This window comes from Syngnathus acus, chromosome 19 (genome assembly GCF_901709675.1).
Source record: "Syngnathus acus chromosome 19, fSynAcu1.2, whole genome shotgun sequence".
NCBI classification, from domain to species: domain Eukaryota; kingdom Metazoa; phylum Chordata; class Actinopteri; order Syngnathiformes; family Syngnathidae; genus Syngnathus; species Syngnathus acus.
This window is the reverse complement of record NC_051103.1, coordinates 5549553-5567996: the sequence shown is the minus strand read 5'-3', so window position 1 is coordinate 5567996 and position 18444 is coordinate 5549553. Positions and strand designations below refer to the sequence as shown.

Below are 18444 nucleotides of genomic sequence, written 5' to 3'. Positions count from 1 at the left end.
GCAACCCTGCGTCGCCAGGATGACGGCCAGCCTACAATAAACATTTCCGCCGACAAGGACGGTCGTCTCTTTACTGAGCGAGTACAAGCTTCGCTGGCAGACGTGGTCGCCTTGTCACCCGGCCGTTCCTCCCCTCCCCTCCCTTTCCGTTGCCCCCCGTTTAATGGTCACGTCAACCTTGGACTCCACGCCGTGCCTCTCTTCGTCAAAGTGGAGCAAAGAAGCCATTTTGTGTCCCTTTTAGTGCAAGCGTAATTCTCAAAATGACTCAGACACTTTTAGAAGAGAGATGACCATTGGTAAGATGTCAGCTTGTGACAAAAAACTTTATTACTGTACTGTCACAGTCTTAGAGCAAGTGCAATCTTGGCTAACTCAGTTGTTTTTTGGTTTAAAAAAAATCTCAAGTAATAAAACATTACGTAGCCTCCATGTCTGTATTAGCCCCGCCTCTGAGTCTGTGTTAACCCCGCCTCCAATGACACAGCACTGTTGATATCATGAGTCATCTACGGATTTTTAAAATGTCAATCAACGATAGCGTACAAGTCGGACAATCAAGTTAACAGCACGTTTTTATCAGCCTTGTGCAAAATCATTTCTGCAGCGTTGGGCCAGTTCAAATGAAATTGGGTTATCCGCGCATTAAATTGCCGCTTTAAAACTTCAAAAAGGTTCCGTCACGCCTGCGGTGGAAAGCCGTGAAATTACCTGCTCAGTTAACCCCGCGCTGCCTTTTTCACCCAATCCGGTGCCCTTTAGTAGAAAAAGACGGCAAGGATTCATTTTTCCAAATTTCTCTCCGTGATGATGAAGTAGCTCGTTATTTAGCACAACTGTACGATTTTGAGCGACGCCAACCGGTTTGCCGTTTTACGACTCTGATTTGCCGACGCGTCACAAGCTCGCGTCGGAAGTGAAAACCTTGAAAATAAACGCCCCGTGAGCCATTCAACATGGACGCCGGGGCGACGTTAACAGCTGCCGGGGGTTGTGCGGTGACACACATCACCCGACAAGCGTATCAAAGTCCAAACATGTGGCCGACGGCGGCGAGGCTAGTAGATGGAAGCGACGCTAATCTGGCAAGCGAGGCGGGAGCTAAATCTACCTCTACAAAAACACACACACATACTTTGAATGGTCGCCTGCAGCAGCGGCACATTGACCCCCGGTGCAGCCGCTCTGGCACTATTGATGGATGACACTGTAGCACAGTATGAGTCACGCTAGACAATCTTTGTGCGTGTGTGTGTGTGTTTTTTCTGGCCTGTGTACTTCCTTGACAAGCTGCACATATTTGGCTGAATACAACTACACAAAGAACTTACAAGAAAAATGCGTTTTTGTCAACATGCTGCTGATTTGAAAGCGTTTGGCTTTTTTGATCGGAGTGTAATAGTGCCTCGGTGAGCAGCATGTGGCCCATTAGCCAATGTTATTATTTCGCATGGTCCTGATCCAAGTAACAATTGGATGCTTGTGATCACTGGAGCTGCCGTGTGAGTCAGCATTCTTCTGCTCCATACTTTTTCTCGTTTGGACAATGAAGCTGCCCTTTCGCGTCTTTAACGACATTGTCAACACACATTCGTGTGTATTGTTAACCGAGACCTGCAACGATTGTCAGCGGACATACTGTTTGTGGCTATTTTTAACCAAACGCGGGAGATTGTCGACTCCTCGCCGAGGGAAGTGGGTCAGAGCCCATTCTGTGGGATTAAGAAAAAACAAAAGTCTTGCGTTTAGCTTTTACTGAGCAATTTGGTCCTCGAGTTCCTTAAGACCCGGTTACGCTTTCCGTCTACTCATTTGAAGTTATCGCTCAGCCACAGCTCAGAATCGCTTTGCATCGTCGGAGCAGGAATTTACATTTCAGTCAGAAAACCTTGTATTCTGTTTTCTCCATGCAAATTTTTTTTTTTTGCTAGGAATGACTTAGCTAGAGCTGAAACAATTAATTAATGAATTTAACCGCTTATGATATTTGAACCAATTCAATTTGGAATGATTCAACAATAATTATCTGGTTTCTGTAGTTCCCCGAGCAAAACTATTATCTTTGTGTTGAGTGGGGTAAAATAAACAAATAAAAAAAGTCCACATGATTTGCCCTGGTGGCTCATTTAAAATGAAGTGGCTGGCCCAATTTGACTCCCAGGCTTTGACTTCAACATCTATGTTTTAAAGGAATCATTTTGACTGACAGGTGACTTGGTGAATAATTATTATTTGATTTCCTCCTGCCTCATACGCTGTCAATTTTCTCCCTGGTCCCTTCTTGGACGCTCTCGGCGATGGTCGGATTGATCCAGACTTTCTCGTCTCTGCCCGCTGCAGAGTATCAATCATCAGGCTGGTGAGGCGTGATGGGTTGAGGTGGAGGAGGAGGGGGAAGAGAGAGGGGTGGGGGTACTCGGTCGCTCGAGGCTCAACAATGTTGCGAGGCCGAACGAGCGAGTAGTCAAACATGTTTTCGAAAGCATGTTGAAATCTCTCAACGTGGCTCAATGTTATTTTTTTGTTTCGGCTAGAAAATTTCGGTTGGCGCGAAAAGTGTCAGTGGGAAAACCTGAATTTTGTCTTTCCTTTTACTTGCAAGTGTTGCATGGTGGGAAAACACGCGAGTATTAATATCTAAATTCACCGAGACGAGGCGGACGCACGATAAGCAAGAAATTTTTGTGTTCTGACTGAGAAGTGTTGCTCATATTTCAAAGATTCTCTAAGGGGAAGGAAGAGTGATAGGTCGATATGGAATAAATTAGTCGAGGTGTCCGTGGAAAGTGAATAAGCAAGACGCCAGGCCTGGGAATTGTTATCTATTCTTTGCAAGAAGGAAAAATTGTATGAATCAAGCACATGAAATGTAGAACTCAAGGTCTTGTGACTGACAAAGTAAGCTGATCTTTTTTTTTTTCCGGTTGGCACAATCGTAGACGAGATCGATTCACTCGCCCGTGCTAAGCGCTAAGCTACGCAGCGGTGTCACCGAGTACAATTGCCTTCTTCGAGGAAAAAAAAAAAAAGGGTTCTCATAGTCACATAAAAATAAAGGCAAACGAGCAAAATTTTTCTTTGACACATAAGAACCGGAGGGGGAAGACAAACAAGTGTCATATTTTACCTGCTGCTCCTGAGCTCCCCCCCCTCCCCCACTTTGCGCCGCCTTTGTTATTAGCCTTTCTGTGGGCGTTATGACTAAAAGCATCGGGAGAACACATACCACTTCACAAAGATCATAAAAGCGATAGCGAGTGAATCACGCTCGCTTCTCTCGAGCGGCGTCTCGGGAGACTCACGCGGCCCGCAGCGCGTCGCCGCCAAGATGGAATCCGCCGCTGCATTCAAACAAATATTCATCAAAAAGGACATGAAAGTTTCCTCTGCTAACCTCGCCGAACCGGTCTGCCTTTGAGATGAGCCAAGACGGGCGCCGACTTTAAAAGACGGCGACGCGGGCGGGCTCGACTTTACCTTCTCGGGAAAACGACGGTGACGATGTTCGGGGTTGTCCGTTCCACTTATATCTGAACAAACTAGCTCGGTCCCGCTAGGCTAGATGGATCGGAGCAAGAACATCGGGGGAGCTTTTAGGGGCCTCTCGACCTGCAGCTAGCGGGATAATGGCCCTCTCACTGTAGTTCACCATCGTGGGGCATTAGGCTGTCACGCAACCCCCCCCCCCCCCTCTCTGCCTCCGTCATCCAACTACGCATGTCAACGTGGAGCCATTAGGTTTTTGCGGCACCTTCGGAGGGAGGCTTCATTGTCAGCCTCTTGCTGTCGCCATTAATAACCCTCACCGTTTCATCTCCAGCTCCTTAGCGACGCTTTTTCTTTCTCACTCACTCCCGGCTGACAGAACGAGAGAAGCTGAGTCAAAGCCCGGCGCTCTCCCTTGGAAGCGTGCCCGGACGGACACGAAACGCAATCTTTACAACAAATAAGCTAAAAAAAATAGTGGTTCAGTTGTTGTTTTTTTTGGGAGAAACGCAGCGAACTATTCCCACTCGTGGAAACTCGCAGCAAGATTGCCCAAGAAGGGTACGGAACGCTGGCACTTGCAAAGAAGGAAATCATTCAAGCAACCTGGCAATTAAATACGAGAGCCCTGTTATTATTTTTGCCTCTCAAATACGTGGGTGGGAGCAAATATTGATGAATGAAGGTACAGCAGCGCACTCATGGGAGAAACAGGTCAATAGCAGCCGCCCGCCCGCTCGCTCGGCCATGTGTGTGTGTCTCCCCTTAATAAGCAGAGTTTGCTGGAAGAAATGTGCTCATTACGACTTTGGAGTAAGTCACACTTCATATTCATAAATGGAGAAAGCGCACATCAAGACTTTTAATGAGATGTGTGACTTGATGTATTCCGATTAGATTTTGTTGCTGCTAGAGGGCTGGCAGCTCAATTGGTTTTATTCATTAGGTTATTTGTTAGGATGTTTGTTTGATTTTTAAAATAAAATAGCTTTTTGCCGATTTACAGTCTTCAATTCATCTATCCACTTGCCCACCGTTCAGAAACAAAGCGTGCACTGTGTACTAATTGAGGTGAGGAGCTCTAAGAGAAGGCCACAGCCCAGACAACTATTTTTTTTTTTTTTCTATTTTGGTTGAGAGCAAGCTCGCCTTGGCAGGACTGGTGCAACGGCGGTGGATCCTTGAAATGTAAAATAGCCACCTTGCAAAAAGGCTATTTGTCTCTATCAAATGATGGCGGGAAACTGGGGCACGGCTCGGAAAGCAACAGGAGATCAAATGTAAACAACGATAATCGGACATTTGTTTCCTTCATTTTAATAGACACATTTTGGTTTCTTATCCAGCCGTCCAACTTCTAACTTCTTCCAATTGATACAAAACCACCAAGCTAGAACACATCGCAAAAGCCCGAGATGGCATATTGGATTTTTTTCTAAGCTGCGGTAGGTTCGTTGTTATCTCCCGGAGCAGATTGTGCATCTGGGATGGAAGGGGGGGGGGGGGGGGGGGGGGGGGATGGAAAGGCAAAGCTCATTCATCACAATTGGCTTTATTGTCAAAAAGGCCCGGCGACAAATGGAGGTTATATATGGCGAGAGTGGAGTAGTTTTAATAGACAATTGTAGTTTTTTTAACCCTCTGAGGAACTGTAAAAATAAATTATGTTTGTGCTTATAAAAAAAAAATTCAAAAGACCTTGCAGAGCGCAATAAAGCGCCAGCGCCGCCAGTCAAAATATTAGGTACACTTGAATCAATTGAGTTGTGTCGTTTTGTTTTTAGTGCGCCGCATAAAAGGAGAATTAGCGCGTAGCCACGGGGGTTAATGATGAATTAACTAGCGAGCGCCGAGATCTGCACCGATCAGGGGCTTCGCTGTCCCCGCTCAAGGCCGCTTGTGAGAAGATCCAGCGTGACGTCATGCGGGGGGGTCTGTTCTTTAACTTGGTATAACTCCTGACATGCCACCTTTTTGTGCTGACCGTTGTGTTTATGTATGTGTGTGTGTGTGTTCGTTTTGGCCAGCCCACGTAGCAAAAATGTGTGTGTATGGGTGTTTGGTGTGACTTTGGTAATATTTAGACAACCTCAACATCCCCCGGTCCAAACCCCAAACGGAGCGTTTCCAGATGGGAGGCAGCTCGTAAACCACCGACGTCCGTCTCGTTCAGCCATACGCACACACACAGGATGACGTGCAGATGGACAATGGCTGGATGAAGGCGCGCTATACTTTGCTCCTAAAATAGAAGCAGAAGATAAGAGCCAGGAAAAGTGAGCGGTTTGGGCTTTTGCAGGGAGACAAAGCGCTATTGTAGCTAAGTCGTTGGGGGAGTTTGGTGTCAAAGTCACACAAGCTCCAAAAGTGATTCACGTTCTTCTCCGAATGTAGCGCGACACATATGGAAGCTAATCCAAACCACATTACTCCAAATTCGCCTGTTGAACATTACGTTAGCCCTCGTTTTGCTTCATCAGCACATTTTTTTTCCAATAGCAAATTAAAGACCCCCGCTAACCAAATGTGCATGAAATTAGCATGCACATTTCTTCCATGTTTGTTGTGATTTTACAAGTTGTGACGTTGCTAAGCAGTGACCTCAGCTGCTACATCACTCGTAGCCTCACAAGAGCCGACAAAAATTCTATTTTTTGTTACGCTACGACATACGGTCAAAAGTATTAAAAAACATCTTAATCAAATAAAAATCCCAAAGTATGATGAGCTTCAAAATCCACTTTCCCCCTCAATGTTGGAATCAGGACAACTGCCATCCAATTGTCTCTGGTAAAAGCTTCTTATCAGGATGGAAAGAAGCTGAATTACTCACGGCCATCTGCCAACCATTGACTTTAAAGTCCATTTGGCACGATGATGCCCGTAAGCATTGTTCACAAACATTGAATGATGTCTTGCTGGTGTTGTTTACACTTCACCATCCATTAAGTAGGTTTGATTTTAAATAAGAGTAAGCTAGCTAAATAAAACAAATGATTGATGCTCAAGCTTCGTGCCAGCAGTTATCAACATGTGGCAAGCAGTCAACAGGAAGTGGTGGCGGTTTACGGGAAGGAAAAAAAAAAAAGTCCAAGCATGCTATTCCGTTTTCTGCTCTCGAATTACTTTTGTATCGCGAGACAATCAATTAGGGTTTGCGATGCTAACCGCAGCCTCGGAGACAAAACAACCGCTGCATCCAAACTCAGCGCCAATATGGATTAAGCCGGCATCTGTTGAGGCTGTCAAATCTGGCAGAGATTAAAAAGTGCCACAAACACATGGGCACAAGATGTAATCTCATCAAGCGATTACAATCTGTGGAACACAAATATTGTAAGAGGCTAGAAAACATTGGAGGGGGAATCATTTTGGGATTTTTCTTTCAGTGCATTTGAGGAGCAGACGTCACTGTTCCGACTTTTGTTAGCGTTTGTTGGGAAAGAGCAAAAAGCAGTTTAAATTCATCCAACCACCATTTCTGACACTGTCAACCTTTTAAAAAAGGCAGCATAGAGAGTTTGTAAATTGCAACAACGGGGAGGCCAAAAGTTAAAACGTCAATTAACTTACAAGAACAAAATACAAAGCAGGGTGACCTCAGATGCTGAAAGAAAACCCACCAAAGTGTCAGGCTTGCTTCCAGTAAAAAACGAGAGCAGTCGAAGTCAGTTGAGGTCTTGAAAAATGTGCTAAATCGATTCATGAAAAACACTCCAATTATCAAGAAAAAACATCGCAGTTAATCAAAGCTGAGTCAACATTAACCTCTGACCTCGCCTTCACCCCTGACCGTTAGCCGATACCTTGCCTTGGCCGTCGTTTGACTGAACTCGTTCCTCTTTCGATTCTTGATTCCGATTCTTTTAAGGGGCGGGGCTAACATAGCTGAGTTGCAGTATACTATAACAATGTTTTATCATGTCATGCCCTGCATGCCTACAGTATTATTTCTCTCTCCACAATCTACCTGCTAATTTGTTTACAGTTGATTCCTTTCCACTGGAATGCAACTTCGTTTTGCTTCACCTGTTATCTCCACTTGCACGGTGCATCGCATGCAGCATACTTTCGTGATAACAATACTTAAGAAGTGTATCTTACTTTGTATTTACTCCGACAGAAGCAAGGATTAGTGACTTAGAGCAGCCATGATAGGACAGTGTTTAGCTGCGATAGCTAGCCGGCGGCAGCTCATGTGGCGCAAGCTAGCTTGGTGTCTACCCACCGCAGTTCCCACGCAGCAGGGAAAGAGGGGGAGGTGGTCCAGCCTGTCTGCACCGTTTGCTGGCCCATCTGCTGGCAGCTGCTCAGATATGCTTGCAGACATTTCCACACTGAGCCAGATGCAATCATCAACAAGCTTTATCACCGCGACCCAAACCCTAATACCTCCAAAAAATAATATATCTGCCTCACCCCTTTCAGACACACTCAAATATGTTTAACATATACCCACCGCTAATTAGCCGCTAATTATTTGAGCAAGTGTAAACAATGGCGGCAGATGGCAAAAAGTGTCCCATTAGCGCTAATGACCTTGAGCAGCGTGAGCCTCCCTCATTATGCCACAATTGTATTAAATCACACGCGCATGTATGAAGATGAGTCACCGTCGCGCTCCTGACGTTCGAGAACATTCCATAGGTACCGAATGAGGTTAAAACGCGGTCAAAGTGGATGAGGAGAATAGTTCTAATTGGTCAGCAAAACAAGTCAAGGAGTCCGCCTACTCTCGGGACACTCGGGTTGCGCCGGGTGGTTGTGAAGTGCAGCGCCAACACGCCGCCCACGTTGGCCGCGTTTACCCACGTGCAAACGAAACGGCTTTCTAAGAAGGCCTTTTAAGTGCCGGTTTCGAGAAATGATTTTAAGTTAGCGTTTCAAAAGAGGGCGTCATGTTGGTGGCATTACACTTGTTTGCTTTCTCTCGGGTGATTAGAAGGAGAGCATCTGCCTGGTCCCCTTCTGCTAATGCTAATTGCTACACATTCCATGCACTAATTAGTCGGCACTTTGTTTCTTCGGCTTATTGGAACATAACGTTAGCATGTTTTCCTAATAGCGCTCGGCACAGCGGGTTCCCTCTTGCCGCAATGTAATGAAAACGCCGGTGCGCAGTAATTGGGTCTGTCATTTTTTCCCCCCCCGACGACGGTCCCCGGCGACCAATGAACACACTCCGAATTACTTCCACAAGTGCTTCCCGTCTCGGGTGTATCAGAAGAAAGCGCTAACGGCGAGTCATTGTCGTGGCGCTCTTTCCGTTGAGAAATTGATTGAACGATACAGCGAAGGAAATAGAGATGTATGCATAGGTTGAGACACGGCTGAGCAAAGACCCATCAAAGGCGAAGCGGGAACGGTAAGAGCACGATGGAAACGGAAGTGCTTTGTTGGAGCTCACATGTGAGACTTGAATGGCAAAGGCCAAGCAGCGAGCGGGTTCTTTTCTTTTGAAGGAACTTAGCCCTTCATCTCACGCCCACCTCTCCTCACTAAAGGCCATTGTGCCCTTTCTCGTACAATGCCCGCGCTGTTTTTTTTACCCAGAGATTGCATCCGGGGACTCTGAGCCACATTGTGAAATTGAAAGAAGAACAGGTGTAAAAAATAAAATAAAATATGCTATGTCTTTTTGCCCTCCATCTGAAAAGTCCATCGGGCACAGAGTTCATGAATAGTCAAAAAGCAGTCAGTCCGTCGCTGAATATTTCAGTGGGCTGCACTTGGTTAGGTACTTTGAGGTCGCCGGCTGAATCCAAACAGCTCGTCCGACACGACGGAAGATACGGCGTGGAAAGCAAATGAGTTTGAAATGTCACAAAAGCAAAATAAGGCGATAACAATGTGGCGGTACGATGCGTTTTTGTCAAATTAGCATTTTTGTGACATTACCAAACACGTAAACTGACTTTGTCACTGTCAAATCCGCCATGGGAACGGACAGGCCACGTTGTAAACAGCGAGACTATTCGGGGCACGTGTGTCGCACACAAAGACGGGCCCAATTGGGCTGTCAATCACCCGCGGCTCACCTGTCGCCGCCAGTCACGCGCCGACGGACAGCGCTGACCTTCAACCACGACTATAAAGACGCTCAACCTCGGGGACGCCAGATTTACACTGCAGGGCTGAGGGACAAATTCCAGACATCATGTCAATCTTATACCAATATACCACCATATTTATATATTTATTTCATAAACCAAATCTGCCATATTCAATATCATGTGTCTTTACTTATTTAATATTATTTTAAATTTAATTTTATTTCATTTCATTTTTTATTTTATTTAGCTAATTTTAGTCTGAAGCGCAGACATGGAGAAAAAAAAATATTTTCTTCCCATCCAGACCCGTGAGATAAAAATAATGTGGCATCTTGTTTTTCTTTTTCTTCTTCTTCCACCAACCCTCTCAGCAGGCTCATTAAATAAGTCACCTATATGTCGACCACGCGGCAATTTCAAGTTGCGGCGGATTGGCAGGCCTCCTTCAGGGCTTCTGCGGCAATATATGCAGCCTGATGGAATACATAGTGCCCTTATATCAATAAAATGGAAAGGGGAAAAAATAGATATTCCGTAAAGTGATGGAAGGGAGTAGTTGGCAGTCGTGGCTGAGGGGGATTCAGGAGTGTCCACTTTAAGTCGGGGGGGGGGGTGCACCCGGTAGCGGCGTGCTGTCATCCCCGATGCTGCTGTCAGTCAAGGAGGTGGCAAACAATGGACGGGAGACTCCGAGCGCGGGAAAATGAGCTGACACCTGTCTTGACACCTGCGCCGGGTGTCTAAAAAAAAAAAAAAAAGTTCTCCTCCTTAAAAAAGAATTGCAGAGAGCATATGCAACCGGCGTGACGATGACAAACATACAAAATGTTTACTCGGCGCCGAGAACACAAGCAACCTTTGTTTTAGCCGCTTAGCTTAGCTTAAAAGCTCAACGGCAAGATGCGCATCCCGCTTGCAATGACGACAAAAACATTGAGAGCTACTTTGTGACGACCGGCCTGGTATTGACAAACGAGTACAAAATAATCCTCCTTTAAGCCATGTCGTTCGAAATTGAAAAGGCAAGATTGCGCAATTCCGCCACAACCTTGCAATTGTTGGCGTATGGTTGGAGCCACTAAAATTGTCAACCCAAATAAATGTAAGAACGTCTCCTATTGTATATATAGTATAGGCTACACAACAAACTGATGAATAACTAGTTTTCAAAACCGAGACTAATAAAAACTGTTCAGATATTTAAAAATGAAATATTGAAATCAAATCAAATATTGATTGAAAAAAATGAATGGTCATAAAAATTGCTAACAATATCTCTATTTTTCAAAAGTGAAAACAATTTGAAATTTTGGAATTGACATGAAGTCGATGCACAATTTCGCGGGCCACCTAAAATGATGTGGCGGGCCATATCTGGCCCCCGGGCCTTGACTTTGCACCTGTGCTTTCGTGACTACTATTTCATGTGTTGGATTGGTGGCTAAAGCTTTGAGTTGAAATAAAAACGTCCATACTCACAAATTGAAAATAGCAATTTCATTCATTTGGATACTTCATTAAATTAGCTCTGTTGGTCTTTTGTACATTTGCCGAGACAAGTACTTGTCCTTCCCCTGTGACCTCACTCACGTTGTTTCTGGTATTTACAGTCCAACATGCTTCTTCTTTGTTCCATATTCCAGTCTGTGCACTTCCCACGGGTTTTTTTTTTTTTTCCCTCTATCTTTTATTCGCATCATGCTCGGAGCATTAACCCTTGCTGGCAATGTTTTGTATGCTTGATTACATGCATGTGATATATTGTATACAATATGTGATGTTGTTTGATAAGCACTGGACTTACCCTTGTGACCTCGATGATAAACAAGCTAAAAAAACAACAAAACGGCACTTGTTGGAAGACAAATTACCCGAAAGTGGGCGCCCACTTCTTGTAGCAAAGATAGCCTTGAGGTTTTTGCCGCTATGCTAACATCACATGCCCGGGAACGTGCTGGATGAAGCGAGACGTTTACGCGTTTATGAAATTAGATCCTTGTTATGCGGGGCCAGCGTGCTCGAGCACAAACACAAAATAAAAGCTTGCCGTGGATTTTTTTTTTTTTCCCACCGACGGCATTGGCCGTTGTTCACCCGAACGAGAATTGCTACTTACTTCCAATTGTTTGATTCCCAAAGATTCCAAGCAGGACCTTATTGATGGAGTGTGCGTTTTTGTTTTGGTTTTTTTATCCGAGATGTGCAGCCAACAAAAAAAAAAGTTTGAGAGTCGTGACCTGTCTGCTGAAACGTTGAGAATGGAGAACTTTCTTGTTCGGACTTGGTGCTACAAGAAAGAGCAAACACCCCCCCCCCCCCCCCCCCCCCTTCTATTGATTTTGGATAAAGTTGTGCCGATGTGGACAAAAAGGCTTTGGACAAAAGTCGTGACCGGTCTCGAAAAGTCAGCCTAAAGCCAGTTTCACTTGGCAACATATTATTGAACTTACAAAAAAAAAAAGCCACATCTGGCAGAAAGACACAAGAAGTGTGTCCATTGTCAACATTTTCTGGCGTCCTTTAATGTCAAATCTATTCAAAGAATTTTTTTGTTTATTTACAACACTTATAGAAATTGGGACTTTTTAAAATGCGTCATTGTTTCAAATGTCCTTGTTGGTTTCCAGCTCTTGTGTGTGTGTGTTTGTTGTCATTGTGATGGTTTTATTGGAAGATTTGTTGTTGATCCAGCGCTCACGGGCTTCATTGTGTCCCACAATGCTTGAATTCAGGGAGGAAAAAAAGCAGCGGCTTATTCTGCTCAATATGCTGTGCTCGGCACTCCATCACTGTGTTTTTTTTTTGTTTTTTTTTACTTTTTTTTTTGCCCGCTTTTATGGGTCATTCGGGAAATTAAATGAGCTCGAACACTGAATCATATACGAAGGAGAAAATAGAAGACAATTACGGTGAAATGAATGGCGCATTGATTGGTTTACTTTGCGATACAATCACTTTTATTTTCTTGCACTCTTCTCTGTCTCTTTTATGGCCTTGGCCTTCCAGCTTGTTTATGTTAGCGTGCGAGTGCGTTTGTGTGTGCGCACGTGTGGAAAAAGGTGAGAGTGCGCGCCGTTGCTGAAAGTTACCATAAATTGCACATTTTACTCTTAATTGACAAAAAAAAACATTCAGAGAGCAAGGCTACCTCGCTGAACTTGTGAGGTGAAAAGATTTGAGTCAAGGTAGTGATTAGCCGCCAGGCCTCTTGGGAAGGGCAGGAAACCTCGTTGGAGCAGCGCCCACAGCGCGTGTGCGTGCGTGTGCGTGTGTGTGGCCTCATCGTGAGCGTCTCTGTGGGACGAGGCAAACATCAGTAAAAGCATGTAAACATTCATGCTGACAGGCAATAAAAAAAAAAAACATTACCCATCATGCTTTGCAACTGCAGTTGTAATAGATTTGGAATTTTTATGATGTTTTTTTTTTTATTATGTTTTTCAAAAATGCTACGTTTTGCTTGAGTTTTTGTAATTTTAATATTAGTCTTTTTTTTAAAAATGGTGTGTGCAATATGCGTAAAATAATACCCAAAAAGTATTCATTGCCAACTGGTGTGTGTGTTTGTGTCGCTTCAAACTTTCACTTTGTTAATGCGTTTGTTGTTGACGTGTTTTGACCAGAGGCCAATCATTTCACGTGGCATCTTGCTGCCAGTTTGCCGTCATCATTTATGCATGACTTCAGATTATTTTTTTTGTACTTTTGCCCTCACCTGTACTCAAAAGGGCCCCTGGATATATTTATTTTTGGGTTTGTTTTTATTTTTACAAAGAAGAACAAGCACACGTTAAACAGATGACGAGGGCTACATTTTTAGCATTTTCTTACGTGACAGCCTTTTCAAACTTCCCAAAAAGTTGCCTTTGTCTGCTGTGTTGGCTTTTTTTCCGCCTCAACGCGCGCATAAACGGCGGCTTTCCAGTAGTTCCCTAAAGGGCAACAGTGTTCCTCCCGGGGCCCGTCGCTCCCGGACAATGCATTCATTTTTCATCCTCAGCCTGGGGGGGGAGCAAACTGCTCAAAACGTTAGCATGCTAGCAACACAGGTCTTTCTTTACGTTAGCATTAACATTCCAAGTTGCACCTTCGAAAAGTGTGACAAATAGACTCATTATTTTCATCAATGAATTATTGATGAATTCATTCTTAATGAATTTTCACCAGAGGGCAAACATTTGTACCTGCCGTTGTTCTCGATAATGAGCTTTAATTGACCGAGGCCACACACAGTTGCCCACGGGAGCGTCCTCTGGCTCCAGCGACGCCCAATATGCAAATGAGCCTTATTCTGCATAAATTCAACGCTGCCCCACGCTAGTGGACTGTCTCACGTAGGACTGTCGAGGGCGCTGTGTGGCTTTCGTGTGGTGATGACAGCCAAATGTGCGTTAATCAATTATTTGTTGTTCCTCGGAGTGTCTCACTTCTAATGGACTTCCTAATGAGCATGGCCAGTGCAGATAGTTATCAGTGATCAATGATGTCGTCGGCCTCTCGACTTGCCTGGTGCGGGGGTGGCGACGTCTTCCCTAGTGCCCCCCCCCCCTCGCCCCTTTTCCCGGATCGTTATAAATATGTATCCACTTGCCACAAGTCAGACCTGAAGTGAAGTGTCATCCGGTGAATATGGATGGGGGTTATGAATATTTATTGTTGACTTATTGAGATGTGTCGTGCACTTTTGAAGGGCAACATATGCCTATTCGGCGCCTCGCTGTTTATCTTCGACTGTTTATTCCTTGAATTCTGAAAATGGCATAAATTATAAACCTGTTTGCAATTTGAGACTTTCACCGACGCAATTTTAAAACCAGAACAAGCTGCAACATTCAGTCTCGGTTAAGGAATCTGCGGCTCATTATCCAAGGTCATCCCTCTGTTTAAAGTGTTGCATGATGAATTATTCAATGTGGAGGAGGAAAAAAATGTTGATAATCTATAAGGTCTATTATACGAGCCTCTTTGTACTCTTGACTGTAAATCATGACGATAATAAGCCGTAATACACAGCCGGGCCTCGCCAAAGCGCCACGGCAATAAATACACGTCTCACTTTGACACATTGATTTTAAATTGATGTAAAAAGATGATTGCTTGCGCTCGCTTATATTCTCTTTACTGTTAATTCATTTTTATTTTTTCTCCAACTCGCTCACGGCGTGCCGGCTTGGCTTCTACCAGGCCCCTCCTCCTCCTCCTTCTCCGAGCTTGTCACACCAAAGTGCCGGAGCAAAATATAAGCACAATAGATCATCCTGACAGTTTAATTTCGCCGCTTGATTATCAGTCAATTTGATAATTATATCATGCAGCCATCCAATTAATAGCTTCTATATTTACAATGATCATCAAGTGAGCTCTCTGCGGCGTTGGCGGCGTTCATCAATGCTGAGATATGAGCATCTCCGGGGAGCTTGACAGTGCGGGCGCCTCCTTGATTGAGATGTGAGGAGGGGGGTGGGGGGGGGAGTGTGCATTGCTTCCGCTCCGATCTCGGACGCTCTGCAGCGTATTTTTGACACCCGGATTTTTTTTTCCCTTCCAGATGACGTGCCTCCGTACTTCAAAACGGAGCCGGTGCGCAGTCAGCTGCATTTGGAGCGCAACCGGCTGGTCCTGACCTGCATGGCCGAGGGCAGCTGGCCTCTGGAGTTCAAGTGGATCCACAACAGCACCGAGCTGACCCGCTTCTCTCTGGAGTACAGGTGAGCCAATCACAAAAGGTTCATTTCGAAAGGGTCGGCCATTAAATGTCTCGCAGATCAGTGACCCAAAAATTTGGTTGGCTTTTATATCATGAATAAGACCCACAAAAACAACCTCAAAGCTTCTAAGGCTTCATAAGCTGCTCATTATGGGATGTCACCCATTCTACAAACCCCTGCTTTTCCCCATCTTCCTCTTTTCCTTCTCTGCTTTGCCCTCCTGACGCCTCCATCATTCGACCACATGGCATGATAAATGTGTGGATGTCTTTTCTGTGTGTGTGTGCATGTGTGTGTGTGTTAAGGGTCGGCAGATAAACCATCTTTAACGGTAACTGGAAGATTGTTATCGTGCAGCCGACACGGGCTTATCTCACTAAGCTGCGTGTGCGTATTGGCTGCATGTTTGTGTGTGTTTGTGAGGCGCACAAACACACACGCACGCTCGCAGAGTCTTGATCATACAGTATATGGGAAGGGGCAAAAAAAGAAAGATGCCAGCCTCGGCGAGTTGATGATGTCTTGCAGATCTCCAGAGGCTGATAAGAGCAGAGTGACACGCGAGTGTGAGGAGAAGTGGTCCGAGTGTACTCGAGAGGGAAGCGCACAACACGCTCGCCGCGCTGTCACACTTCCAACCCGACACAGCAGCATGTCCAGAAGGAAAAACCGATAATGTCGTGGTCAAGCGGCGTTCGGGTTTGCTCATTTTATTTAGTTAGTTGGTGAGTAGCGTGTCACATGACCTTGTTGCCTAGTCAATCAGGACATCAATAGGACCATAGTAGATTTGTTTTGGCCACCACCAAATATAAAAAAAATAACCTCGATGAGCCACTTCTCGCAAAATACGTAGGCGCCGCGAGGAAGTCGGCGAATCTAATCAATGCGGTGGCAAAATTAAATTGCGTGACATTGAAGATGTGACGGCTTCTCAGACTTGACTTTTTATCGGGATGGCGCGCCTTCCCGCCACCGCCGTCTACCTTTTTTGAAATGTGTAAATTAGTTTTGGCCGGGTAATACAATTGCAAGAGAAAAGGGGAACAAGCGTGACAATGCGACTGACACTTTGACCGCGTTGGTAATAGAGCGTCGCTTGCTGTTTGATTGATCCGCACCGACTAAATCAAACTCTACGCGGCGCTAGATTTGTCACCAAGGCATGACTAAAAACAATTTCCTCGCATGCAAACTCAGCTGACTGTCCGTTGCAAATATTTTTGCAGATGTTGTCATTTCATGGCTGCTCTGAGCAAATTAAAGTCAGCCCAAATATAATACACAGATGCAATTACACGGATAGAGAAAGTGTAACGCCGCTTCTGCGCGACAAGGAGTAAATAATAATATTATAAAAAAGAATGAAAACTAAATATTAAAAATAATAACATAAAAATAAAAATAAAACAAATCCACGACAAGGAGTAAATAATCATAATATTATAAAAAAATAATCAAAACAAAATAATAATAAAAATAATGATATAAGAAATAAAATAATGATAATAGTATGCTTTGAGTTCCTGATGGCAATCCATTTATGTCTCCAAGCCAACGAGATCCTGGCTGGTCCAAGACCCCCACACACCCCCCTCGCCACCAAGTGGTTCAAGCACACAAACGTGTGAGCATAGAGCAAGTTTCCCCCAGCGCTAATTGGATGTTGCTGGCCGCTCCTTGCCCTCCTCATCGCGAGGCCACCGCTCATCTCATTTAACGAGCCACAATAACAACACAATCAATGTGACTGCACTGGAGGGAGGGAGGAAGGTTGGACTTTCTGAAATACTTTTCCAAGAAAAGGCTCTTTTGAATGCAATGAACGTGCGCATCGTAATGTTGCTTAATGTGGCTACAAAAATGGAGGCACCCTGTGTAAAATAGCCTCAATTATCAAATTGCTCAGTTGCTTGGAAGAGGATAAACCACATGCTGCTTCACCTTATTATCCAAAAACACTCCATTCCCCCGGCAGTAGCCTCTATCGTGACTGCCGATCCACTGAAATGCAATTGAAGTGTGTTGAACAGCGGTCCCAAAGTTATTTATTTCCCTCCGTCATCTTTTTCCATCCCTCGCGCAACTCTGTCCGACGCCACCGCATCCTCTCATCTCAGCTGTGTGGAGACTAATTAGCGAAGATGTGACGGAGAGCGTCGCGCTCCGGAACATCGATCAATCTCTGTCTCGCGCCGTCATCTCCCGCTGAGAGGACCCTATCACCTGGCCCTTCCCTTCCATTTTCCCTTCCCACCTGCCACTTTCCCTCCCGCCGATGCCGCCACCTGCTCGCCAAAGGTTAATTGTATTCATTATGAGGGACGTGAGAGAGAGCTGAGGGGAGGAGGCGGTGCCCGGCCTCGGAGAGGTTAAACTCGCTCCATGATGGGTCTTGTTATCTGTAGGCTTTTAAAATGTATCCCAAAAAATATAACTCGGACGTTAGCGTCTAGTACACTAACGATTTAGCTAATGCTAACAAGCTCTGGCACAAAAGATAGCCTAAAATGGCCGACTTGTTGTGTCTGTTTTGCTGTATTTGGAAGGCGTCCCAATAGTTTTGTCCATCGCGTTCGCCAGCTTGTATGCGCATTTTTTCAACTTTTAATTGCCTCTTCAGATATAGAAATGTCGTTTTTACGCCAGCGCCTTCGTTTCAAAGACACCCCGCCATCATCGTCACCACCATGATGGAAGGCGGGAAGATGAGCCACCTTTTCACCTTCCGCAACAACTTATTTTTTCCTCCCCCCCCCTCTTGACAAAACACGTCATGCGAGAGTGACTCCCAATTAAAAGGCGTACAAAGACTCGCTCGCTGCTAATTCAGCTGCAAACTGTTTGCGTGACCTCCATTAACAATTGACAAGGTTTTGACGCTTGCCTCCCTCCAATTAACGGCTTAAATGAGAGAAATTCTGCAACCTCTTCGCAGCTGAGCTCCTCTCCTGGCGGACTTGTAAGAAAGCCAAAGACATCATTGATTAGCGGCATTAATGCGCATGAAAGAGATGCGATTGCGTTGCGTGCGAGGTCAAGGTCAACTACTGTAGTCTTCACCGCTTGTATTTGCATAAATGACATTTTGGTGTGTTTTCTGTTCCTTGTGTGTGTTCTTGAGAGGAAGGGGGGGTCGGCGGTCCACACTGTGGAACCCCCAAGAGAATCATTATCATTGGAGTAAACAGCAGCAG

At 45.0% G+C, this 18444-nt stretch overlaps 1 protein-coding gene across 4 annotated transcripts in view; it reads left to right on the top strand.

Moving 5' to 3' along the window:
• LOC119137947 (protein sidekick-2-like) overlaps positions 1-18444 on the top strand; it is an 83612-nt gene that overhangs the window by 42565 nt on the left and 22603 nt on the right. For all 4 annotated transcript variants that reach the window (XM_037277517.1, XM_037277515.1, XM_037277516.1 and 1 more), the window contains exon 2: positions 15088-15247. In XM_037277517.1, the coding sequence (XP_037133412.1) occupies positions 15088-15247 (160 nt within the window). The remainder of the gene's footprint in view (positions 1-15087; positions 15248-18444) is intronic.